The sequence below is a fragment of the Rhipicephalus sanguineus genome, chromosome 3 (genome assembly GCF_013339695.2).
Source record: "Rhipicephalus sanguineus isolate Rsan-2018 chromosome 3, BIME_Rsan_1.4, whole genome shotgun sequence".
NCBI classification, from domain to species: Eukaryota; Metazoa; Arthropoda; class Arachnida; order Ixodida; family Ixodidae; genus Rhipicephalus; species Rhipicephalus sanguineus.
Genome location: NC_051178.1, coordinates 194,057,101 through 194,084,715, shown reverse-complemented (window position 1 = coordinate 194,084,715; position 27,615 = coordinate 194,057,101). Strand labels below are relative to the sequence as shown.

The following is a 27,615-nucleotide window of genomic DNA, read 5'->3' as shown; positions in this document are numbered from 1 at the left end:
TGTAAATTCTAACGTTGTGATTATAACGGTTTAACCAGAGGAAGTCTCCGGTTGGCAACCTTGTAGTTGGGAAGGTCAAAGGATGTGCAAAAGAATTAAAGAGAAGAAGGGTCTGCGACGACACTACAAATCATGACAATAAATAAGCGCCCAAGCACGACACACCAGCGTTATCTGCATGCATGCCTAGGGCATGACGCTTACGCCTAAGTGATAAGTTGTTTAGGAGAGGCAGCGCTAAGAAACAAGAATGAAGGAACACAGTAGACGCCGCTTCATCCTTGCGTCTTTGCGCTGCCCTTCCTAAACAAGTCCGATCATGCACCAACTAGCCCAAACCAAAGTACTGCTTAAGGCATAACGCTTCGAGGGCTTTAATCGCGAATGTTAGCCAATGTAGCCATTGTGTATCTCTTGCCGTCGTCTCTGCATTTTTGTCACCACGCCTACTTGTTATTCCCCAGCAGCTGAAGCGGGGTGTTTCTCAACGCCTGTCGGTTTGCCTCTCCGTCGCAGAATCCGAGATCGCGCGTCGTCGCCACTCGGTGGCCGCGACCGCGGCGGGCGCGGACAAGCCAGCGGCGACCTCGTCCGATCGGGGCCTCGCGCAGCGCACGCAGGCGGCGACCAAGAACCGCGTGGCCGCCGGCGTGGATGCCCTGGCCGACGAAGCGGCACGGGCCTCGTGGCTGCGCGAGGCCGATTCCAGCGACGACGACGATGACGACGACTTCGACCTGGGTCCGCGCACGGTGACGCCCAACTCGTCGCCCGTCATGACGACCGCCTCCTCGCTGACCGGCGCCCGGAGGCCCGTGTCCTAAGCCGGCGGCGACGTAGGCCTAACCGGTGTTTGTTTTCTGGCCGTACGCGGCTTTCGTTTAGGCTGGCTCACCGCGGTGGACACCCCCAAATATCTCAGCTTCGAATTACAGCGCCCAAGCGGCGCTGGAAAGTGTCACCGAACGCTAGAGCTTTGTTCGCGCCCTTTTTTTTTCTGTTAACTACGAAGCGAGACGGGAGAGACCATGCACGTTCAAGCTCGGTGTCTCTGGCACACCTTTTTTTAGCTTTATTTTGCGAAGACGGGTAGAATGGCAGGCTACAGTCATCGCTTTGGAAGAGCGCACATTTGCTGAACAAAAATTGAAGAACGTTTTTGCAACTCTTTTAAACGCTTGTGACACGAGACGAGAAACTACTGCTCGTCCAGCTTGTGCGTGAGTCAGAAGTTGTTTTAGGATTTCTCCCAATTGGCCTCCTTAACTGAAACCTTCCGTTTCCCTGTGTCTCATTGAAGACGGGCGGGTAGGGACCAGTTGATGCTGAGCGTATTGTTCATTAGTGTATAATTGCGGTGCCAGCGGCCGCAATCAATACTCTTGGGGAAAGCAGCGGTGTTCCGCCTCTGTTGTTGAATAGAGTAAAGCAGTGTCCAACACAACATGACGGAAACGATAACAATGATGTTGGTGTGAAACATATATATATAAAAAAAAGATAAAAGCGGAGCGCTATGCCGCTCTCAGCTCAGCCTTGAACATGACCGTAGGAAAACTCTGCAGCAGCGAGAGCCTTTGGTCGCCTTTTAACTCTGCTCATGTTTGGCACTGAGATATATTTCTTAGGCGAGGATGTTTCCTGAGCGGTACTGCGTTGTTAGAGAAAACGTATTCCGGCACATCTTTCAGAGTTTAGAAGACTGTTTACGCGTCTGAGAAGCTGCGTGTGTGGCGAGGTGTTTCCGGCGTAAGGATAAAAAGCGCTGTAAAATGAGCGAATGGGACAATAGGATATCATGTCGAGTGCACACAAATGCTCGCAACAGTGGCTGCGCGCATATAGCTAAGCGTGCCGTCGCTGGAACAGCATGGTATTGATACTGGTGATATGTATAACGAGGAGCTTCATAAGTGATAATGACAGGGTCGTTTCGATCGCTTCTACAGGTGACCGTTCGAAGCGATCGTCAGCGGAAGTTGCGAAGCGTGCGAACATCGATTAATAGCTTGTGTCGACGATGAAGCGCATAAGCAAAAATAAAAGGAAGTGAGCTTTGTAGCAAACGACTAATGGGCGGCACTTTTCAGACTGACCGTCTCTTTTTTTTTTTCCTTTCTTCATGTTACAGTGTAGCTCTTTTCATCATAAACGTAGTAGCATGGCCAGAAAGGTAAACGTTTCCTAACCCATGGCACCTTTTCCGTTACAACGTTGCAAATGTGCTGATAGCCTTTGCCTGTAGACAATTATGTAGCGATGACAACGATGCCTCTCGCATCATCTCGAGGCGCATTTCGTTTGGTATAGTCATTCTTTTACCCTTCTGTGATGTATAGAACAAGTGTTTTTCTCTATGTCATTACCACCTGTAGAGTGTATACTATAAATGTACACATATACGCATATTTCCGTTTCTTTCTTTTTTTTTCTTGATGTCGCTGTCATCGCCGAACGCTCTGCTTGTGACACATAGTAACGAATGTATACACCATATAATTTCCTCGTTATCGGTGCGATCGAGTATTACATGCCTATTTGCTTACGAGTGCCATCATAAGAGACATAAGTGATTGACTGGCGAGGGCGCTGTTCGCGCCGCCTGTAGGCAGTTGTACGTATAACTGTATAGTGTTAAACCTTGTCGCATCGTTGTGCTGCACTCCTTCTCTGCACAGTATGATGTTGTGTGATCCCGTTGTGATATCGCAGTAGTGACCGCGTTGCTATCGTGAACTTATATATAGTCGTATAACCGTAAAAACACGCTACGTTTATCGTTGTACAGTACGCGAGAGTTACGTAAGAAGAAAAAGAATCATCCGCAGCAGTTCGCCAATGCAAACGGTACATTTTCCGGAGCTATTATACGACTGTGAAGCGTATATTCCGACATAAGAAGAAATGGACATCGCGGGTCGTCCGTAGTTATGGCGCATTCACACTTGAGAAGCGAAGAGAAAGCGAAAACGCCAGAGCGACCGGAAAACGACGTTCGCGCGCGTTGAAAACGTTCACATGGCCCCGCCACGGTGGTCTAGTGGCTATGGCGCTCGACTGCTGACCCGAAGGTCGCGGGATCGAATCCCGGCCGCGGCGGCTGCATTTTCGATGGAGGCGAAAATGTTTGAGGCCTGTGTACTTAGATTTAGGTGCACGTTGAAGAACCCCAGGTGGTCGCAATTTTAATCCAAATCAGGCTCTTGGGGAACGCGTCCTTGTAAAGGCTGTGAGCTTTGTCGTGCTGCACGAGTAGTTTCCGATTGCGCCGATGCGAACCACCGCTGACTTCTTGGCCGCCATTTCGAAACTGCGGCCGTATGTTTACATCACGTGGTTTATAAGCTGGCGCACCCAAAGTACGGCTTCCAGTGAAGCGGAAAGGCGTTCTGCTATCGCGTGGCGGAAAAAAATCGATCTCTGACCGATTTCTTTCGCGTCGGGCTCGCGGCGTGGTTTTCCGGCCGCTATACGGCGGCAAAGCCAGCGTATTTCCGGTTAGTTTTGCCGCTTTCGCCCTCTTCGACGCCAAGTGTGAACGCGCCTTTAGTGCTACAATGAAAAGCGTATTTCTCATTACCTTTAATTTCGCGCAACGCAATTAAAGTTGAAAGCAAGTCCTAACGTACAAATCAAATCATTAAGGCCTCCAAACCACCAACATATCGGTTTATCAACGCGTAGCTGTTAAACTCTTGTATCTTTTTGGAACTTCTCATCTTGAAATTTTGGAAAGCAGCGACTCTTACTTCATTCGTTCGGTGGGGTTTACAACAAGTATTGCAAAACATGCAGAGGCGAAAAATATAGACTAAGACAATAACTTTAACACCGATATATTTCTTATCATTCATTCTTTAAAAAAACATACACGCAGGGTTCTATGGGGAATGTATGATGGCATACAAAGTGTTCATATTTTTCAACTTGACTTAAGTATATAGTACAAGACAATAATGAGCAACTCTTCAGAGCTTTCTGCTACATGAAAGTACAAGTATTTATAGGTAATATTATACACACGAAGTAGGCTACGTGAAACACACAAAACCAAACTTTATAGAAGTTTACCTATTTTCATTGCATTGCACGATTTGGTGTATCGTATTCAGGCCCTAAGAAAAGAGCACCGCAAGGTTTGAGGTGCTTTTCTTTTTTACTTATTAGTGTACCTGTCACGCGACGTCCAGTGTACGTACCAATTTAGGATGACGCCCCGAATACCTCTAAAGTACGTGGAATGTACTTGCTGCTTCACTGCAGCGTCAGTATATTAATGGGGAGGCTAGGTGAGCAGCCAAAGACCGGTGACGTGTATAGTTCATGTGCAAAAGAGCCTTCTCAAAAACTAACGTATAATAAAACAAATTAATACAACCATCTAGCGCTTAAATGCTTCTTTTTTCACATACTTACTCTCTGACAAAGTCCATGCGCATTTGACATGTTTTTAATGATATCTGAATACGCCAGCAATGTGTCTTGAATAGACAATGAAGTACCGATCGAGAGAGGCTACCATGATGTTCACTGGCTCGTGGTCCTCACAGTCTTTAGTCTGACCCGGTGTCGGATTCATCATACATCGCAACACTGCCTATTAAGATATCGCCTGCGTGAGAAAGCTCGACAAAGTATAGTTTGCAGGATATGATTCCAATATTACTCGAGACAAATCTCGCTTCTACGGGATGTGCGAATATGCGAACAGTGTGCGAACATGTGAACATTTTTTTTTTTACCGTTGCGTCAAAAAGTATCATATTCGACGCTGTCTTCGAATCCCATAACCGCCATTTGTAGGGACATGTGTACCTTATTTGTAGCTGACTGCCAAAAAGTCAGCTGCACCAAAATAAACACAAAACTGGCGCAAAAGTACGACAAAGTGCATACCTACAGGCTTGGTATACGCGTAAAACATGACGTCTAAAACCCAGCACAGCAGGCTACACGTCGGTCAGACTTTACCGGCTGTGAAACGATCGCTCACAAACTCCGAAGAGTTCTGTGCACACAGAGAATCTGCTTGTTTTGCATCTGAATGACTCTTCATATGTGCTTTTAGTTCTCAAATTTTGAACGATATAGGATGTGAACATCGGTTTATGTTAATTGTAAAAACATTTGTTCAATATTGGCACAAATATTCGGAAACTATTCAATGTTCGGCTCGATTCGATTTGCTTCTGGCAATGTTCGATCCGCAACCGATTCAATCTCAAGCATAACTATTCGCACATCCCCTACAGTCGCTTTAGATGGAAATGCATGCATGCTCCTTCGGTTCGAACTTATCCCATCGTGCGGTGGGCTATTTTGCAGCCCTATAACCTTCTCATTAATTTTAAGCTATCGATGCTCTCCATTGTTTAATTATAGTTCACATACGGGTTAAACTCCTGATCCTTGTACATAATTCTCACCTGCCTATAAGATGTACTTAATGTCAGTGCTCCCGAAGCTTTTCGTAAAATAGCGTGATGAAATTTACGAACTCACACGCTGTCTCTGTTGACGTCACCCACTTTGGCGATCCTTCACAGGATCTCTTGTCGGTAAACAAGGTTCTCTCCCAAGCGCCGTAGATATTGTCACTTGGACAAGGCCCATCCACAGCGTCGTTCCTTTGTCACGCCTCTCGAATAGCGCCCATCTCGTTTGAAGACATTCGTTCATTGCACGAATGCTGAGGCCTACGTGTCGTCTGTCCGGTCTACTAATCCCGACTGTACAACTCCATCTTGTACACTGCCTGTGCGGTACAGTGTTTCCGTAAGCGTACATCTTCGAAGAATAGTGATAACCTCTGTGTGCGCTGTAACATATAAAAGCAAACGTGAAATGAGACATATAATACACGAAGGAAAACAAAAGAAAGAAGCTCACTACCGCGTCACATGCGTTCGTTCTTAAGCACTGCGTCCATTTTGTCCCTACGACCGTGAGTCACCATTGAGTTTCATAATACGCAGACACCGTCGCGGTCTTTCGATTAGGTTAGGCCACTTCAGCGCCCCTGTGAATAAAGCATCCTCGCGGCCATCAGTACTTCGAACGAGGCCGCAAAACGGCGGTTTTCATGAACACAAAACCATGCAAGTGTGAGCTGCCATTCCAGACTCTGCAAAGTAGCGCCCCACAAAGTTCCACCACATCGGCATCTTGAGCCAATTGGAGAACACGCGTAGAAGCCCTATGAGCCAATCAAAACTTACAATATGGCGCATCTTGACACTGGCCAAAATGCACTGATAACCCGACGTTCGTATCTAAACTGTGAAGCGTGGGCAACACTGAAGTCACTGCGGATTTAGTGATATCGCTGCGCTGTAGGAAGCGGGTGTTGAAGAAACAATCGTTGACAGCGCCGGGTTTTCCTGTACGGGAGGTGGCTGAGGTTTCGACACCGTCGTTGGAACGGTACACGCAGAGACCTCGCCTTTTTTTTCTTTTGTTCTCAAGTTGCATTTCCACTGAGGACTCTGGGCCGTCAGTGTCGCAAGCACAGATACACGTGCATGTGCACCTACACCTGTGTTGACAGACCTTACATTCAGTCTGTCGCTCCAGACGCATTGCCTCAGCGCATTGTCGTCTCGCAGAGGCATTATATACCACCTACGCATGCTGCTGCTTCGATGTATTGAAAGTCAAATTATTTGAGCTGCGAAGCGTTCTGCCGAGATTCCTAACCCTCATTGATGAATATCGAGTATGATATACATTTCTCATAATCAGAGTGTGGTTTTGACGCGTTAAAATCCCGTAGTTTAATTCTTAGTAGGATAAAGCTTTCAGTCTTTAAGTACGCATTTCATCACCTTCAGTCCCATTGTCAGAGTGTCTACAGAAGTGCAAGTATACCACACGCGGGAGTTGAACAAACTATGACTGCATAATACTAGCGAACTCACATGAGCGACACAAGACAACCGCTAGTGTCGTTCTGTGTAGTCTGTAGAGTGTGTTCGCTAGTATTAACGATTCATCAAGTCAGTAAATTTAGCCCAGCTAAATGTCTTAATGAGTTAAAAAAAAACGCCATGTGTTGAACGATGGACAGCGAACACAAGCGATTGCGCTTGCGTCTGTTCAATTGTTGTCCTCGTCCACTAAGTGGTGCGCGAATAAACTAACAATAAATTGTTACGAATTAACCCAAACACGTACACTCTCAAAAGCAACGCGCATACGCTACATCACACAATAACGAACAGCGTACTGTCCTTATAAATTAATCACTCGAGCTGTAATGCGCCATAACCAGAGTGCAAGGAAAAAGTACATGCTTCACTTATAATAAGAAAGAACCGAAAATTTAAATATTGGATATCGCCTCACGCAACATGAAGAGTAGGCGTGGAATGCCGTAGTCAAAGAAATCAGATTAACCATGAGGCTCTCCAAAACACGATTCTTCCGCAACCGGAAATTGAACCCACGACCTCGTTCTCAGAAGTACAACGTCATAACCGAGCACACGAGCTGGCTTGCACTCCCGCCAGCTCTTTTACTATCGTTTTCACTGTCGCACACCTGTTTACCAGCTCACGGTGGAGTAAAATTGGCGGCAATAACACGTCTTCTCACTGTCGTTCTCCTTCCATATCGAGCTCCCGGTAACTAATGCACTTTACGTATTCATCTCCGGCCTCTCAACGACTTCTCGAGCATGCATGATATCCGAAGGCACGTGCTGCAGACCTTAACGACGGACCTTCCCCGAAAACAACTACAGCGAAGTCAGGCATACTTTGCATAAAAATTTCGTCAGAATGGTTCTCTACGTTTTCACGGCCAGGCAAGAGGGGAAAGTTTCTTAGCTGCTCTCAAAAAGAAAAAGAAATGGCACAGTCTTCAGCGAAGTGAAAGCATTCGCCCCTCCATTTTCATCTCATCACGCCCCCTTGTTCTTCGCAGCAGGAGCCTTAAGCCGGTTCGCCTAGAAACTTGCGCGCGTAACCAGCTTACGCGCGGGAACCGAAACGAACTTAACTCCGGCGCTGTACGCACTTCAGACTCGCTGCACCAGACGTTTTCGTCGCTGTTCCCGTCAAGACTTATCAATACGTGTACAGTCATTCTACTCTTTGTGTCGTATTCGTTTTCGCGTTGGCTACAGGCTTAAAAATTCTGACGCACCCCAAGAGAAAAATGGCGAGGCTCGCTGCTACGCATTTTATGGTCGAACGAATTTACGGCGACAGGTGCTGTAGCGTGCAGAACGTGGAAAATAGATTTTAAAAGATGCGAGAGACAAATTATGTGCGGAGAAACAAAGAATATTAACTTAGAATCGCGCTCCACGCTGCAAGAAAGAAAGAAAACAAGTTATGTTGAAAATTACCATAATTAGGAAGTTTGTGACATGGACATGCGTCATCGTGAATCCGAGCGACAACACCATGTTTCTATTACCGAAACATGAAGGTAACAGAAAGAGACCGTCTTCGGTAAGCGCTCGTGGGCTATCATTGGTTAGCGGCCTTGGCAAGCGACTTGTTGAGCATCAAGACTAGCTTTTCTCTATCTCTCTATCTATCTATCTCTTACGGGAGATTCTAGCGTGAGAGCTTTATATGAACATGGGTTCTGAAGCGTACATAAATGTTCCCGCTTTTGATCTCGATCGCACACAGTCCCTGTACCAACGAAAATGCGTCACTATATAGACTGTGCACATCTCAAACACTCCTCAATAGGGATTAGAGAACGAAGGTGTTCTGGTGTTTGTACAAGGCATGCCTCCTGTTTTGCTCTCACCAGTCGCTGTGTTCAGGCGCTGCTGTCACTACATGTGCAAGGCTTCAACGCAATCTAGGTCGATCGATCGCCACTGCGTTCTTATTTTTATTTTCAGTGACTGCTCTACATCTGACAGTGACAAGTCAAGCGTGAGGCATCATTTTGTTTGACAGCTGTCTGCGTCTCCTGTTCATAAGGTCGAGTGGCCTGGAAGTTTCGCCCTCTCTGTTTTCCTAATGCGTTGTGCCACGTGTTTTAATTACGCTCCTCCGGCCGCTGCCGGTCAGTTCTGTTCTATCCGCCAGCTCTGTCCTTTATCGACGTACAATGTTTTATATTTGTTTACTTAGCGTCACGCGTATAGGCTAAGATGACACCCCTCACTACGCCGTGCCTCATAATCATATCGTAATTTTAGCATGTAAACCCAAGTAATTATTATTAACTTTGGAAACTGGCAGGCGAGACATGTAGCGGCCTTGCCTGTTTGTTATTGTCGGGCGTTATATCCTCTATCGCAGTTCAACACACCGGCTATCTTTCTGTTTTTTTGTCCTTTCTTAATACAAACCTTCATGTTATATGTATAATGTATTGTTACCTTCTACGGGTATTGCTGTGTGTAACGTCGTCGCATTTTATTCTAATCTGTTCATAGCGTCCGAACTCTTTGTTATAGCAGTAACGTCCCTCATCCTGTTTCGAATATTTGCTCGGGTGCGTGATTCCCCTCAGACAGCCAGATCAAGTCATCACCCGTCCGCCTCACCCCTCCCCGACCCCCCAAAAACACATACACGCACACATACACACAGAAAAGTTAATATATGTATTAACTCTAGCGTATATCCATAAAAAAGAAGAGAGCTTCTTTCTCGTATTGCACCTATCTACAAGCGTGCGAATAGGAATCGAGTTAAACTTAGTTCGAAGAAAAACACGTACGAGACGAATCGCTCATCGCTATCGACAGAGCCACTTCAACGTACGCAATTACCACCCCATAGAAAGAAATCGCTTTCGGTTGTGAAGACGAAACAATCGCAGTCGATCAGCCCATCAAAAGATGCTTTTGGGACGGGGTAGTGAGCTTTGTCTGTTTATGCGTATACAGATCTCGAACAGCTTGCAGCTTGCTTCTCGAGCTATATGCACACTCTATTCGCGCAAATGGCAGAACGATGTTGTACAACTCATCCTTTTTTTTTTGTCTGCTTGAACGAGAGAGATGCGCGGAGTGTTTCGTGAGCACCAGCGTAAACATTAGCGATGAGCCATGGAAAATGAGACTCGTCGAGAGGCTCTACGTACGAGAAGGCGTTCGCTTGGTTTCTGCTCCCACGAGAGTGGAGAGCGATCAGCAACCTTTTCTCTATCTCGGCACAAGTGACGGTCGTTTGCATAATTGCTTCATTGAACAGGACGACGGGCGTGTAATTCTTTTTTGCCGTTTTACTTTAATCTCTTTCTCTCGTCAGGTAAAAGGGTTTATGTACCAAATCATCAAATGATCCCAGTACATCCTATAAAAAATACGACGGGCATGTAATCTTTTATGTTGTTCTACTTTCGTCTCTCTCTCTCGATGTCTCGTGAGGTATATGTGTTTATGTACCAAATCATCCCACTAGATTCCATAAAACCAATACAACGCCGAGGTACGGATGCCCAAGCGGGATATTTTGTTTTTTGTTTTCTTGATCTCTTGAGGTTTCTCTTGCGCTTCACGAAGGAGCATTGTATAAACAGTTGTACTAGCGACATTAAGGAACAATGCATAAACAGTTGTACTAGCGACATTAAGCTCATCGTTGTGATTATAAGTGTTTGTTATAGTTAGCTTTCTTCTTCCTGTCGCATCGTGTATGTTCCGATTCCGCCGTTTATCATTACAATTTCTTCGCGAAAGAGGATGTACAGTGTTCGATGAATCCACGTCGTTTTCAAGTGACTGGAGCGAAGGTGTGTTACGTAAGCGTTGTGGCAGGTGGAGCCACGGGCGCAGTGTGCGGAGTACAGAGACTGGCGAAGAGAGTGCATTTCATCTCGCACGTTGTTTGCTCGTTTCACGCGCACGTTATCGCGTGTTCACTTTTCTTTTCTTTTCTTTTTTTAGTGTGCTTAAAACGTGGGAGTTGTATCATGTACAATCGCGACGACGTTGTTGTGCTGTGCGCTGTGTTTTACTGCACGTTCGTATTTTTTCCCGTGTTTACGACGCGTGTGTACGTTGAAGTGTTGTGAAGTGAGGTCTCTCTTCTTTCGTGCCACTTTCGGCTTTGATTAACGAAGGACTCTTATTATGTATAAAGTTTAACGGCGTGCGCCCAACGTACAGTGTGTGACCAGTGATTGTGCAAAACAACTCGTGAAAGACCCCGCCTCACCCTATAGCACACTGCGTAAGCGCGCATCTTGCAAAGTTTAAGGACAGTTGAAGAAAAAAAAAATGACCGCGCATCTTTATTTTGCTAGAACCGTTCGTATAGGAAACGAGAGTATTGACCGTTGATAGCCGTGTTGTTAAAACCACTGTGCTTATTCGCGCAGACCGTGGGATAGATATAAGCAATACAAAAAAAAAACTCACCTACTTATTATGTGCTTCTAAAGCTGCAGATGCTAATATTTCTATAGTTAGTGTCATCTCCCAGTACAATCACAAAACATGTCATTCAACATGAGGCACTTAACAAGGAATCGGCGATACCTTTAGCGGAATATTGAGGTAAGGATCACGACCATCGATAAAGAATTGCTTCGTACGCTGCAAGCTAGTTAGACGTATGCGGCTCACGTGATAACTTCTTTTGATGTCTCTCTCCTTTCATATGCTTAAGATCGCCTGCAAAAGTACACCTACCAGCTGACTCGCGTGCAAACAATGTAACTGAAGAAACAAGAGCTTTCTGACTTTGATATGATAAAAGATCACGGTAAGTAGAAGTGTCGTCGATCTCCATCTGATATGGCTTCATCTCTAAAATTTATTTATCCACATGTCAGTTTATCTACCCGTTATTACTTCCATTTAAAAGTGGCTCTGTTTTAACATCACTACGACGCCATAGGCTTGGTCTTTAAGGGTAAGTTGCATCCGCGATTGCGAAGTATTTGACACTCCGATTTTGGCGTTACATGTCTCGATACGTAAAGAGCGTGAGAAGAGACTGACAACCTTCCTTCGTAAAAAAAAAATAATAATAAGTTAATCACTTAGAAACTTGCCGACTAACTCACTGCCAGCTATATTTAAAGACATTACATCAGCGTGGGTGAGAACTACGCATGCGAGTCGTAGTGTGAGCTGACTGGTTTGTTCAATATGACATGGTGAGTGGAGGAAGGCAGAAACACAGCAACAGTCAGTCTCTTCAACTGATTCGGCATTTGCAAAGTATTGCCAAATTACAAACACTTTACGCTATAAGCGCATCTGTTTTCGGATGACGAGGAAGTACTTCAAGCGTAAAGCGTACTTCCCAGCATACGCACAAACAAGCGTGCAACGAGAAGAAGATACAGGAAATTTCCAAGTTTGTTTCCTTACTCTATATCCACGTTTTTTTTTTTTTGCTTTCCTTCTCTCTTCACTTCTTTCTCAGAATGCTTGTGTCGATGTGTTGTTCTATTCGGAGGCATATGTTGATAGCACATCAAGTGAATCGCTTAACTAACAGCGTGATTTGGTGCAGGTGTACACCATTCAAAGGACAAAGGCAGAGCAGGAGACGTGATAACGTCATTACAGTTAAAAAATAAATGCTGTATCTTTAAACACGCTGGTTTGGCTCACGGCAGCACATTCTTGCCTTCAAGAATGTATATAAGAGCGTACAGGAGTAGCCGGCGCCTTCATTGGTGCCGGCTATACTACTCTTCGCATGACAAACAAGACCAAAAGTACAAAAAGATTTGAGACCGAAAACCACTGGAGATAATAAAAACAAAACAAAACGTTTTCTCGGTGTCCTTTCCCGCCTTTCGGCCAAGATCAAAGTGTAAAATTGCTGTATACGCTATATACGACAGATAGCTCAGGCTACGCATGTAATAAGAGAAGCCGAACTGACATCTGTGTATTAATTCTACTGCCTGTGGCACACCGAAATATCACAAACTGGAGTTTGATAGTGACACTATGAACTTTTATTTCGTGTAGTCTTCATGTCTTTCGTTTACTGCTTCATGCTGCTTTTGTGTCGTCTATTCTTGTGTGTTCCTGTTTTCTTGCCACGAAAATACCCCCAAAAAAGAACTTCATTAGTCAGTCCGTACGATTCGATCTAAAACCTTAAAGGGACACTAAAGGCAAATAACAATTTATGTCAGAGAGAAAGCTCAATGTATGACAACGTCTAAAACGGCAATATTATCAACAGCAGTGCCCTACTTGCCGAGAAATTGAGCTAAATGTATCACACGATGAGCGCCACGAGCGGAACATTTTGGAAGTGATCCCGATGACGTGAGAGAGTCCGACTACAATTAATCACTCGCAATCAAACTAGCTGCAATAAAAAAAAACCTTCCGTGCATCAAGAGACGTAATAAAATGCTGCTTGTTCATTTCTGTTTGATTCATGGAAAAAGAATATCTTTGGCGTTGCCGTGAGCAACGGCGCGCGTGATTCGAAGGTTCCGTTTTCGCCGAACTGCGCTTCGCCCGGCGCCCTGCTTCGCTCACGCGGTCGCGTCTCAGTGGTAGTTTCGGTATCGCGTACTGCCGCGTGTGTTTTGCGCGCTCGTGAAAGTCGCTCTGACAGGAAGTTCGACAACATGCCGCATGCATGTGATGTTGCCGGATGCCCGAATGGTGCACGCCGCCAGTGCACGCCGCCGCGCAGTAAAGGCGGGCAACGTTGGGCACGGCAACAGTGACATGAGAAAGACCGCTTTCAGGTGGGTGATCTGAAGTTCGCTAATGCGATGTGGACCACTAAAACGTGATTTTTTTTCAAAATAAGCACTTCCTTGGCACAAAAGTGGCACTACGAGGTTTCTGGACCTCTATTTCAACAATCAATGTCGACTTAATATTTGCCTTTAATGTCCCTTTAATAACAAAAGTGTTAACCATGGGGAAAATCAGCACCTTTATGGATGCAAAATACTTCGCTATGTATATTGTAACTGATATCACCTGCCACTGACAGCGCATGCGCAGGGCTTTCTGTACACAGACAGTTCGGGAGATACAATACCAGTAAATGTTAAACAGTAACTCTATCCTAAAACACTCAACGGACGCACATGCCTATACGTGTGCCCGTGTGAAACTGTTTTTGTTTTTCATGCACAACCTATGTCTAAAAGTACATACCACGTAGCCCTTCTAACACGCGCAGAAAAATTCGCAGAAAAAGAAAGTGAAGTGGGGAAATAAAATTAAATCATTTTAAAACAATAGACTCAACAACTATGCTGATGTTGAATCCATACGTCGACCTTCTCTCATCGTATGCCTCTTCTTGCGTACTGCTGTTAGCAAGAATTTCAAGTCAATCATAGCGGCGTGTGCTGAAACGCATTTACCGGAACCATAGGGGAAGCTATCTGCACGATGACGGCGTAACTTAGGAAACATGGATGTACGACATACGCTGCGCCATTACACTGAAGTGAACACCGTATTCGATCTTCTCTGGGCTAACCGAGTTAATTGAACTGCTTAGCCCTCAGCCGTTCCCGCAAAAGGTGTTCATTTGAACAATAATATGAACAGTGCGGTGCACTGTTAATTGGAACCATCTTGCAGCACAGCGCAAACACACGAGGACACGTCAAAGAGCGGACACACGAGCACTGAAACATTCTAATGTGTAGGATCCCACATAGATGGTCCACGTGCGCTTTGAGGCTTTGTGAATAGCACTGCACAGGTGCGTACAAAGCTACCCGTGCCACGAACGTTAACAATGAACGGCAATGTTTGTTGTTTCCGAATCTTTCGTTCAGCCATCAACGAAGTTTACTGGGAGACGACAATGGGAAAATTTCTACTGTGCGTTTCGCTCGAAAATACGTTACACCCGCGCATGCGCATTTTCCGAACTCGACTGTCAAAAGACAGATAAATGTTTTAACATGCAGCATGTTTCTTCCGATGGTCGCTGCAACGAAATAGTGTGACGTCGGTAGTATCACACGTTCTTTGGATATCCCGCAAGAACTCGTGGGTGTATGTGTCAAGTGACACCTGTTGAAATTGTCACGTGATACCTGTTGGGTGCATTGATGGAATCTCGTCGGGTTGGGGACGGAGCATGACGAAAGGCTAAGAAAAACGCCGAGCACAAAATATTTGGCGATGTTAACGGTTTGGCTTTCAATGCGCTTTGCTATGAGAGTCGCATAAGTACGTCGGACAACGTGACCCTAAACACCTAACCACATACACCCTTAGTATTGTTCCTCATAAGTTGTCGCTATAAGTATTAAATACTTGCACAAGTTATCAGCTTAGCTAAATAACTTTAATGTGCACCCACAGCTAATATTTGTTTTAATAACAATTATTATAAGACCTCGTTTCATATAGTTATTCAATTTTATATGAGACACTACTTTGACTAAGCGGGAAATACTTGTGTAAATTCACTTGCAGCTGTACTGCATGAAACGATATTAAGAATGCACTAAAGAGACTGTTCAAGCTTCATTAACATTAATATTACTAAATATCGTGTGATCGGCGTTTGTCTTGATCCTTCATCGTGACACTTGTTAGTTGTTATGATGAGTGCTGGATGTCATGTGCAGGACTATTTGTTCTTTCACTCTGTACGAAAATAAAACGGTAAACTTGTTGACTGGTCGGCCTCGGTGGGCTCCTTGTCTCGCCGGAACAATTTTGACGCTCGCTCATTGGAAACTGTTAGCGGAGTCTGTTCATGAAGAAGAGCTGGAAGCGAGCGAGCAATCGAGGCTGTCTGTACATACACCTTTGACGTTTCACAGTGTTGACCAATTCCAGTGTATTGTTGTCCGTGACGGAGGAAACGAATTATTTAGCGTAATAAAACGATGTTCGTAAAACTGAACTCGTTCGGACTCTCATCGTTATTTCGTTTCCTTGTTTATCTTCCTCAGTACCACTGTGCACTGCTACCCGCCCGCACAAGACTGGCTGACTAGATGTGGCTGAGTGGATGAAAACGCACTCCCGCTACAACTCACGTTATGAAAAAAGAGAGAGAGAGAGAGAGAGAGGAAGAGACCAACTTATCCGCACACAAAATAATAAAGCGTAAAGCAAAAGAGATGAATTCTCGTCGTGTGTTCTTGAATTTCAAATGCGCAGTAAACCTATTTAATTTGCGGAAGCCTTGACTCCGCACCTCTCGCAAGTGCATGGCCAAGCGCTCTCCAGTTACATGTGTCGAACAGATGACGAGCATCTGAAGGGAAAGCACATCGCCTGTATATCCTCTCATTGCAAAAAAAAAAAACAAAAACAAGAAGCGTCGTACCAAAGACGGTCGTAAACACGTATACGCGCTGCCAATGATTACCGTTACGTAGATCGACATCCAGAGGTCGCTTCTAGTTTAAACATTGCTTCAATGTAATCTTGTCACCTCTCAACGTTCAAGCTATATGGACATAACCACATACACAGTGAACGTTCTCAGTATAGTGAACTAGTTGGTTCTAGTTCACTATAGTTCTCAGATAAGCGAATGTCGTTAACACATGCCAAGAATCTGGACCCTTCGTCGTTGCGCTGCTGATCGGTCAGCAAATGAGGTGAGTGGAACCGGCCATCGTTAAATACTATCCAGCAAAACAAATACCAATGCTTCAAGAAGAATTGGGCTTGCACATCGGTGACAGAGAAAGTCCACGAAACAGTGAGTGAGTATTGAAGGAGCGAAGGAGAGGGAAATGCAAGGAGCATTTGTTCAAGGTTTCTGAGAAACCGTTCACCATAACCGCTCACTGCAGCCGAAATGTAATTTTGGGACGAAGAAAGAAATAATCCGTGCGATGGTGGCGCGATAAATAAATAAATAAATAAATAAATAAATAAATAAATAAATAAATAAATAAATAAATAAATAAATAAATAAATAAATAAATGCACGCCGCCTTAGCGTGGACATTTCTCAGCGTAAATATAGTCGTGAAGTATGCAGGGTGTTTTAGCTAAATTTCGTCTAGTATAACAAAAACAGATGCATGCGCTACGAGTGTCGAATTGCCTGCAGCATTGTTCTGAGCCGTATGCAGCGCATCATGACATATTTCTTTTTCGATTCACCAAGCTGCGTAATTTAAAAATATTACTTAATTAACTTTTTATTTAGTGGGTATAGCGAAAGATCTTCAATACATAAATTGTAGCACTTGTCCGGTACGGTCAGAATATTCGATCGATGCTAACTGCCAATCCGCCAAGCTGGGTAATTAACAAAGCTTGCGTAATTAATTTTTACTATAACTTCAGCGAAAAACTTCAATAAAAATGGTATAATGTTTGTTCAGCAACGTCGAATTATTTCATCTATGCTAAAATAACTGACCCGTCTAATTTTTTCCAGCTTTTCTTTAGAGTGCGCGAGATTAAAAAATATACTTAGAGCGAGTTAGCTGAAACACCCTGTGTATAGTAACATCATAAAAAATTCCTCCGCGTTTCAGTGAACTTTCGTTAAAGGGGTCATGAACCACTTTTCCAAGTAATGATCTAATGACCTCAGTATCGGAGTTTACTGCCTCCCGAATCGATTGCCGCAAAAAATTTCTCGAATCCGTCAAGAATGAGCGGAGTTACGGGGGTTTGACGCACGCTCCCAGCGCTTTCTCTCTTTTCTCGTGCCGACGAGCGCACTGGAAGCTAGACAGGGAGGGATGGCACGGGGGAAAGAAGTTACGTCAGCGCGCGTCATGAAACGCGATCGCTCTCCCGCTGTTATTCACGTGCGCGAGTGCGGCTACCGTGTACTGAGGAGTGCGGCGCCGGCAAGTGGCGGCACCCCGCGGCAAGAAGCGCATCTGATTCGAACGCTGCTCTAGATTTACGTCGGCTATCGGCCAATAAGCATGCTATGTCTCTTGCGACGTAAACAGGCAGATCCGCGACGTCAACGTGCAGACGCCCCGCCCCCCGACGAGAGTGAGAACCGGCCTCGTTTGAAAAGAGGGCGCCTGAGGAAACGGCAACTTCGCGCTCCGCTTGTGGCCTTTACACGGCGCGCACGACTGTAATATTTGGCAGAGCAGTTCATAGCCGTGTCAGCTTTCCGCAATATGTGTTTTTTCAACAAGCCCAAGGGGTGCTTCATGACCCCTTTAAATCAGTAAATTACTATATTTGTGAACTATGTGGCAGATTCTATAAAAGCTGAGTGTGAAAGGCCGCGGCGTCACATTGGCACTTAAAGAGACCGACAACTGCCCAGAACATGAAATGAGATGACTGCACTGATGGAAAGATTGTCCGTCGCATTGACTCAAACCAACCCTGTTTATCTCGTGAGAGGCGGATTTATATTTTTATTTCTTCATTGAAAGTCGCGAAAAATGACCTTTGGCGCCTCTGGCGGCAAAATCATACACGGTCCGATGAAGCCGGTCACGTGACCATTGATTGGTGTATGCGTTCGATGACTTTTCTGTTAGTACTGAAATATTGTTCATTTCTTTATATTAAAAGATATTACTCCATAAAAATGTACATATAGGCCTGCTTTAGTTGTATGCAACAAAGTGGCGCTGCCTTCGCTTGGCGTAATGATCCCATGCCGCGAAAAGCCATCCATGACACAGGCGCAGGCAACCTTGGTCGTAGGCGCGCACAACGCTGTACAAATACCGAGAAGGTGTATAAAGCCACATCATCTCATTGTAACAGCTTGCTATTTTCAAAAATGGCTGGAAAGCTCAAAATAAAGGTGGTTAAGCATAGCTACAATAACTCCTACGAAAGCAGAACAACGACAGCTTACACAAGGGCTAGCGGCATTGCTATCAATTCTTAGCGTTGCTGGAGCAAGCCTTCATGCGTGTTTGGAGCCTTTCAGATCGAAAAATACTGCTTATAAAATAACTACGTGCTTTTAGGATAAACCACTGCAGCTACAAACGCTACGAAGGGTAAGCTTCCTGTCGCGCCGTAAAAAGCTAGCTCGAGAAAAATCAGTAGTCGGTCCCTTTAAACTGGGTGACGTAGAGTTACTGTATATACTGTATATGCTACCTTTAGGTAGCAGAGTTGCGCATAGGTCCGCCATCTTGCCCGCCGTGGCATCCACGCTAAGCAGGAAAGCCACCTCTCTGGAATGTAGGAGCCGACGCGGCTGCTGTTGTTGCTGCTGTCCTCTCGGCCCAGCGGCTCCGTGCACCTTCTCGTTCGTTCATAACGCGTCGCTGGCGCAATGACTTTCGATTCGAAGAAAAAAAAAAGAATTGAAAGCTCAAAGAAACAATAATTTGAGATGGAACAGGTGGAGATGGAACACTATCGTAATATTTTTGTTTTAAATGGCAATTAGAGAAAGTGCGACGGTCACGATTCTGGACCAATTAAATTCAGCCTAATTATTCGTTTCACGTAGTTTTTGATGCAGCACTTCAAAAGATTAAGTGAATAGCTCGAGAAAACAAGTGCTAAAATTATCACTGTGTTTTACAAATAGCGCAAGCTAACGAGAATTTCGCGTACGTCTAGGTAGATGTGGCATATAATAAACACTCGGTCATGCTTCCAACTTTTATGCCGCACAGTAGTCGGAATGAATCATGCTGTTTTGATAGACCTGTAAGGTTCATATTCACACACATCACCTCGTTCACACAGTCACTCGCGCATATTTTTACCGTTTTGTCCCGTTTTGTCCTGTTCGATTTTTAGTCAACCTTTGACCAGTGACAGAGAAGCGATATATATCCTGTTCGTTATCGCCGGCTTCTGACGTCTCATGCGCGGCAGCCACTTGAGACGGCGACGGACGACGGAGACAGACTTGCCACATGAAATCGAGAAGAAGGCCTTTCCGTGCTCTTGTCGGTTCGTGCAGTGGGGAGCGCAGCATCCTGTCATTGTCGCAACTTCGCAACACTAAGTCAGGGCGCTGCGCCGCGCAGACGTTCGCAAAAACGGACAGCAGAATACACCACCACAACAACGACAAACAATCCGAACTCAGCTGGACTAGGGTAGCTGGACCGTCTTGCGCTTCGCCGGACGGCTTGATTTGGCTTGATACAGCGGTGGTGGCGCGGCGATCGCCAGCACCCGCACGGCCGTGAAGTTGGCTTTCCCTAAAACGGATGCTTTTTGCGCACGTGAGCGCGCTGGGCGAATGGTGGCGCGAGCGGCGAGTTCTATCAGAGGCGCAACTCTGCTAACTAAAGGTAGCATATACAGTAACTCTAGGGTGACGTAGGGTGCCTCGATGCGCGCGCCCTCTCCTAGGGTGGGGACAACCGCGTCGTCTGCTACGGCGGTACGCCATATTTGAGCCCACTCCTCCCGTCGCGTTTTGCTACCTCGTATTGAAACTTAGCAGGCTGTCTCGTACAGATAGTGCTTATCTCGCCCGGCACAACCTGCAAGGAAGAATGAAACCAGGAGGATGATAAGGTGAATTAATGAAATCTTTTGCTCCTTGAGGGCGCAATGTGTGGGCTCTTGAAAGTGGCCACTGGTTTAATAACAGACGTTACACAGACAAAAAAAAAAGGAAAGAAACGGTGCCGCGGTATGGAATTTCTCACTGTGTTTTTGATACCCAATGCAGATGCATAGTTTGCACGTAAGCTGGCCACTTAAACGAAGTATGAAATGGTTTCGTAACTTTCATACCATCACCGATAACGTTTATTAGACGTCCAGCGTGGGTGCGAGAAATATTCTCCATCGGACGTCCAACGTTAGTGCGAGAGATATTCTCGAGAAAGTAAGTTTTGTCAGAGGAGCATACTTTCGCAAAATGCGTGTCTCTCATCGAGTGAAGACATTTTTTTTATTATATGTAGTGTGAAGAGCAAATGGACAACTCAAAAAACACAATGCACATAGGAGCTTTAATGGTGCACTTTAATCAATATTGAGAATTATTGGAACTGCTGCCAAAAAATACAAGTTAAGTGAACGATATGAACGTCGGCACATATACATATTTACAAATCCCCAAAAATTACCCAAAGCAGTGGCACAGCATTTTAATGTAGCAGGTCACAACTTCGACGATCTCAAACTTTACATACTTCAGTCAAACTTCCGGTCCCCAAGAGAGAGAAAATATACAGTCATACCTTATTCACATGTTCAATACATTCCAGCCAGCAGGTATTAACGTTTCTAAGGGGGCTCTCGAATCCATTCGATATGGTACATACACAATGAAAACCAACGAGAGTTAAGTCCTTCTAGGAATTTCTGACCTACCATTGTTAAGTGGCATGTGCTTCCTCTGACAATCGCTATTCAGCGAAACGTATACCCCCAATACCCCCCCCCCGTTTTCCTTGTTTTTTTTTCTATGGTATCCCCCTTTCCTTCTGTTCTGATTCACCAAGTTCGTCACGGCGGCTACCCCCCCCCCCCCAGCACCACTTTCGCAGTTTCCCTCCCCTTCTCCCTTGTGGAGAGAGGGCACGAATCATATACACAGGAGCGCTAAGGAAATCAGTTTCAGCCTTGAAGAAGACAAGTCCACTTGTCAAAACAACGGCTCGAGCACCCACTCCATGTTTACGGATTTTTTCATCGCAAGCTTCCATATTCCCCTTCCTGCCGTTTTCTGGATTTCCACCTATATTAAAGAATATAACGCACATTACGTCTGAACGAGAAGATGGTTGGAACAGCGTTTCCCTTTAGCAGCTTCCTCCCGTCTGCGCGGTGGTTTTCATAGCAGTTGTCTTCGAAATGAGCCTGCACAAACAAATATTTACGCAGGCGTCCAGTATATATGCAGTACAAACGGAGAGAAATAAGCCATTTCATGAGATATATAGACAAGCTCTGGCAATGTTTCAGCGATATTAAAGAATCGCACATCTGTTCAGCTCCTAAAGAATGGTTGGCACGTAAGGGAATCAGCTTACACTGTACAGTAATGCACTAACCTTGTAAATCCGGAATAAAAACAGCAGAGAAACAACATAACTCACAAGTGCGAGTAACTGCTTCTTGACATCGTTAAACAAGCTTAGAACATAAAAAAGTATTTTAGGAAACTACTCGCACGTTCTGACGCAATTAACTTCCATGCGTTTGCTGCATTGATCATTAAAAAAATAATCAAGAACGTGTGGGCTCCAAGCAAACAGATTACAAGGAGCAGTGTATTAATTGCATAAATTCCAAGCGCTGCTACAACACTCGCTTTCACATATTTAAAATGCCCGTCGGATTTCCCCAATAGCCTCGGCACAGAAATACAAAATGCCTATCCACACTTGTCAGTTATGAGAATGATCATCCGCCACATGCCATATATGTTCCGTCACTCTGCATGACGAATTTAAAATATTCACAGCAGCATGCTAGGCTGCATCCTGTCTAGGGACATTAACGCAACTTATATCACACGTATTATGTTTATACCCGCAACGACAGGCATAACCAGAAGTAATCGCAATTGTTCAAATAATGACTGTACTTACACGGCATACACGCGAAGAGTTTGCAGGATGCCATTTGTCCCGCTTTATCTTCACCGTCCAGAGGAGCCTTCTTTTAGGGTCTCTAGGGAATGAAAACATCCTCCAGCCATTTCTTGCGTGGTTTGTGCACAGTAGCACGCAGCAACCAGGCATCTTGCCAGTTTTGCGGTCCGTAGAAAACTGGGAGCGTGCGAACGCGGCACCTCGCACGTGCAACGGCTTCCGGGGAAGTGGAGTGGGCTCAAATATGGCAGCCGTACTCGCGGAGGCGGCATTCACCCCCGCAAAGAAAGGCACCACCCTCCACGGAGGGGGAGCGCGCGGTCATTGAGGCACCCTAGGGTGACGTAATAGGGACCTTAGGGTGACGAGGCACTTCGTGCCATCTACCGGAAAGGAGAGAAAGTTTTGTTGCAGCATAAATCTTCCCAAAACTGCCATATGCGCCAAATTTCGCCCCGGGCGCCTGCCCTTAGTACGTTGACTATTATTCCATCCAAAAAATTAATAAAGTTACACCTTGTTTATTAATTGGCATTGTGAGAAAACAAAAAAAAAATCTGAACAGTTCGGGCCATTATCTGCTTGATCTTGAGAAGGATGGCTGCGTAATGCGAGGCGGCTGCTACATTGTTTTTTCTTCCATATCTAAAGAAACACCATTCAGGACGTATCTTGTGCCCAAACATGCTTTAATCGTCACTGACCTCGCTGCGTTTCCTTTCTTGAAAATTCTGCGACCGCTTCTTTCCTGTCAAGAATGCTACGTCACGCTGATAATGCGCGGACCGTTCGTGATCCTGAAACACCATGCCCGAAGCGTTAAAGAAAGAGAAGGCCAGCAATGATTATTTTCTTAGAGACTAGATACGCCCCGAAGGGTGTACATTTTTGTTATAGGGAGTAATCATCATTCGTCTTGCTTAGGTATCATACACTTTAAAAAAAGAGCGCGTAAAAAGGGTGTCTTTTTGTCCCACAACAGTAATCGTCGTCTGGCTTGCTCGCGTTTCCTTTCTTGAAAACTCGGCGCTCGTCACTTTCATATCAAGAATGTTAAGGCGCTCTGATAACGCGCATGCCGTTCTTGACTTGGAAGTAGCGGGCGCGCAGCGATAATGCAAGGAAAGACACACGCGAAACAGATTATTATTGTTGTGGGACAAAAGGACACCCTTTTTATGCGCTCTTTATTTTTTTGTTTAGACTATCTTCAAAACTCTGCACTCGACGTTTTCCTGCCAAGCGCCCTACGGGAGCATGATCGGCACCAATGGCGAAGCCGGTGGTGGTGGGGGGGGGCGGGGGTATTAAACTCCTCCCTCGAAATTTTGCGTGTATATATGTACATGCGCACATGCAAACACACGCACGAACATAGCTGAAGTATGGCCGGACCCCCCCCCCCCCCCCCCCCCAAGAAAAAAAAAGTTCTGGCTACGGCCCTTATCGGGACCGTGACAGCAGGGGTGTGTTGCATTCCAAGAACTGTTTACTTCCCACCTTTACTTACGGAAAGCCGGGGACCAAGGGCAGGCCATTGTGAGAAGCATGCCATCGATTTACTTATTTAAATTAATTTTTTTATCTATTGTGAACCATGTCTTCTAGACTAGACCAGCGGGTGGGGGGAGGAGGGGCAGCGATGAAACCTTGCCCCCTCCCCCCCTCTTTAAACGCGCTTTATTCCACGTCTCTTAACACCGATGCTATTCCTTCTCAAAACTCCCTTCCAAAAATACTTGGCAGTTTTAAAATAGTGTATAAAAAGATAGCGTTCGTTGCGTGCGTACGCTATTACCGTCACTTAATGTGCGTACCCAAGAGGATAGCGTACGACGCATGCGCAGTAGCGACAAACGCTAGCGCAAAGCTTTGCGTACCCTATTCTAAAACTCTCTATTAAGATGTAGCTATATGAGGCGGGCCGAAAACACCGTTTGTTGTATTTGCTGTGAATATGACGCTACATGACTTGTTTATTATTCTTCACAGGAAATGGAATAAACTCTGCACAACCGACCTGCCCGTCTAGCTTCTCCGCATAACTGGAATTCTGTGTAGAACCTTGAATCCGGCACATATTTTCAAGAAAAAAAAAAAATATTACTAAGCCGGTTTCCCTCGCTGTTTCAAGCACGATCATGCGCACCACTGGCGTAGCCAGGCGGGGGAGAAGAAAAGGTTAACCGCCCCCCCCCCCCCCGCCCCCCAAAAATATTTCAATTCTGCATGTTGACACGCACACATACAAACGCACGCACGAACCTACATAAAGTATGGTTGAACCCCCCTCAAACCTCCGAAAAATATTTCTGACTACGCCCCTGATACGCACAAGTGTTCCTTTCACGTAAGTGCTCTTGGCAGGCTGGCTTGCCAGCACCACACATCAAACTTCTCACTCACCGCCTTGAGGATGCAGGCTAGAGCCCTCTTTCGGAAGGCTGCAGGCGTCTGCAGGGTGTGAAGATGCGTCGGACGAAAACATGTTGCACCCAATATCACACAGGAGGCCGCCCGCGCGATCGGTATAGAATCAGTTCATGTTGTGCAGGGACTCGATCAACTCCGTGGTGTTGCAGGGGTTCAAGGTGCATTCAAGGAGGCAGGTGCATTGGCCTTCCTTGAATCACTCTAGCAAGACACAATGCGCTCGCCTGCAGTGGCGGATTAGGCATTTCGATCGAGGGACGTTAATTAGCACGCCGCGCTGCAGCTAATTTCCGTTTAAACTGATGAAGGCCCCGCTGCCGCGGTGAAGGCGCGCCACCATTGCGCAGGCAAGCGCGATGTGCGTTTCACAAAAGCGTTTAACACTGAACGAACAACTGCAACATTTGGTTCCCGTATATCTTTTTCACAGATCGTATACGTCATGGACAGCTTTATCGACGCCCACCAGCACACACTGCTTGTAACCAAAAGCAAATGCTTATCTATTCCTTTTCATTTTAACGACGTGAAATCAGAAGTACTTTGTGAAAACATGATTCCTGCAAGTATTAGCGGCGACAGTGAAGTACTTTGTGAGTTGCTGGCTCCTTCGATTCTACCTGTACTTATTACGACTGCAATATTATTTTTTTCTTCCCGTCATGTTTTTAACGGCCCCCTTGTTTTCCAGTGGCAACCCGCCGTGATGGTCTAGTGGAGGAGGTGCGTCGTAGATCTTGAAGTGTGGGCTGCGCAGCACGTGTAGTCGCTTAGGTATAGATGGCTTGCACTGACGTCACGGAAACCCCGTATGTTGGAGCACCAGCATGTGGAGACACGATGCTAGCGATGCCACATTAATGCTATCAAAACATCACATGCAGGTTATTTCATTACGCACGCGCAGAGACGCTCCTGCCACGTCGTTTTCACATTGTCGCAATTTGTTTGTCATCAAAACCACCATCGTGGAGTACTAGTACATTCAGAAACGGTGTCCATGACGTCACGTGCAAGCCATCTATATTAGAGAGTTTTACAATTGGGGACACAAGAAATTTGCCAGCCGCCGGGGCGCATGCGCAGAACCCAAGCTACTCTTTGGCTCTTGCGCTTGCGTTGTCCCAAGACCCAAAAAATCGAAAACTTGCGTGAGTCGCCACCTAGACAACGCAAACGCAGCGCAGTACGGCCAACGCCCTCTAGAATATTGCGTTGGTACGGCCCGTGTCTCCGCTACGTGTGGCGTCCCGTGCGTTTCACTCAACGCCGCCTGCGCTTGACCCAATTCTCTCAAACTCTGCTGTTCCTACGAACACAACAGCAGCCTACCCAACGCAGCTTGGGGACCCACTGTCTTGGGTCCCCAATTCTGAATATAGGGGTAGGCACTATAATAGGGGGGAGGGGAGTCTTCACAACCCCCACCTCCGAATTTTTTTGAAAATTTTGCAACTGTATGTATACTTGCACAAATACAAACGCCAGCACGCACGAACATAGTATTATAGTATCTGTAGATTTACGTGGCAAAACCACGATATGATTTTGAGGCGCGCCGTATAGTGGAGGGCTCCGGAAATTTCGACTATCTGCTGTTTTTTAACGTGCACTGAAATGGATAGGTCGGCAAAAAGCTGGAGCTCACTCAGACTCACTCAAGAAGTATATTTTGCGCTTAGGGCTAACTCTGACTCAGACTCACTAAATTATTTTTCAACTGGACTCAAACTCTCCAAAAAATTACTCACCCGGATCAGGCCCGTAGACAGGTGGGGGGGGGGGGGGGGGGGGGGCTAGGGCCCCTCCGAAATTTTGGTGAAGTAGATGTTTTTACCATAAATAAATAATAAAAATGAGCGTTTTTCTCAAATAGTCATAGTTTTCAGCAAGTGCCCCCCCCCCCCCCCACCCGAAAAAAATTCCTGGCTACGGGCCTGACCCTGACTCACGGCTCGATCTGAGTCTGAGTGAGTGGACTCATGAGTAGAATCCCACTATTTCGTTGACCGTACCAATTGTGCCTAGGGAGATTCTTGCTCACCAGAGCTTCACGCGGCAAAAATGTGGTATGCCTCACAGATCCCTCAATGGGGAAGAGGCCGCCGACGTTCGAAAAATTCAGACGGACGTATTCCCGCATCTACTGAAATTACACGCGATACATCCGACACTTGGGCCGTCTGTCCGTGGTGCGGCGGTAGACCGACTCTACCACATCTCGCGGGCGTGCGATCGTAAGCTCAGCGACTTAGCCAATTTTCTCGGCAAACCTCTAACACCTATATAGTACAGAGCAGTGGGAGGCACAACTCGCCAGCTCGGACCCGGGAGTGCAGCTCGCGCTCCCGGATCAAGTCCGGCGGGCAGCCAAGGCCAGGAGCCCTGGACGTAGGGCCCCAGCCATAGAAGCTCCAAGATTCCCCTTTCCCTCGAATAAAGTTCTGCTTTCTCACTCATGAGTCCGTTAGCGTGTATTAAGTTTTTTCGACTATTGCGTCAATGCCTAATATCTCACATAATCGGTGCTCTACGTGGCGGCTTTTGATCTCGTACCTTCAAATACGAGTTGTCAGTGGTTGCAATCCAGTAAGGGCATTTTCATTGCAAGACACGACTCACACGAGATATTTTAGGTGTGAAGCACCTTACGCACTCGGGCTGTCGGCGTCTCCTGTTGTCGTAGCCCGTCACGGTAAAGCAAGTTGAAAATAAGACGGCGCGTTCTCTCAGGAAAAGCTCGCGAGAACACGCGCTCGCCCGCGAGAGACAACGCCACGTGCGCTCCTACGAGTGGCAAATAAGGCGGCGCGT

At 45.9% G+C, this 27,615-nt stretch overlaps 1 protein-coding gene across 1 annotated transcript in view; it reads left to right on the top strand.

Annotated features, from left to right (window-relative positions):
• LOC125757730 (SKI family transcriptional corepressor 2-like) overlaps nucleotides 1-15,791 on the top strand; it is a 206,900-nt gene extending 191,109 nt beyond the window's left edge. The window contains exon 5 of the mRNA XM_049413771.1: nucleotides 517-15,791. Within this exon, the coding sequence (XP_049269728.1) occupies nucleotides 517-824 (308 nt within the window). The 3' untranslated portion in view covers nucleotides 825-15,791. The remainder of the gene's footprint in view (nucleotides 1-516) is intronic.
• The last annotated feature ends 11,824 nt before the right edge of the window (nucleotides 15,792-27,615 follow it).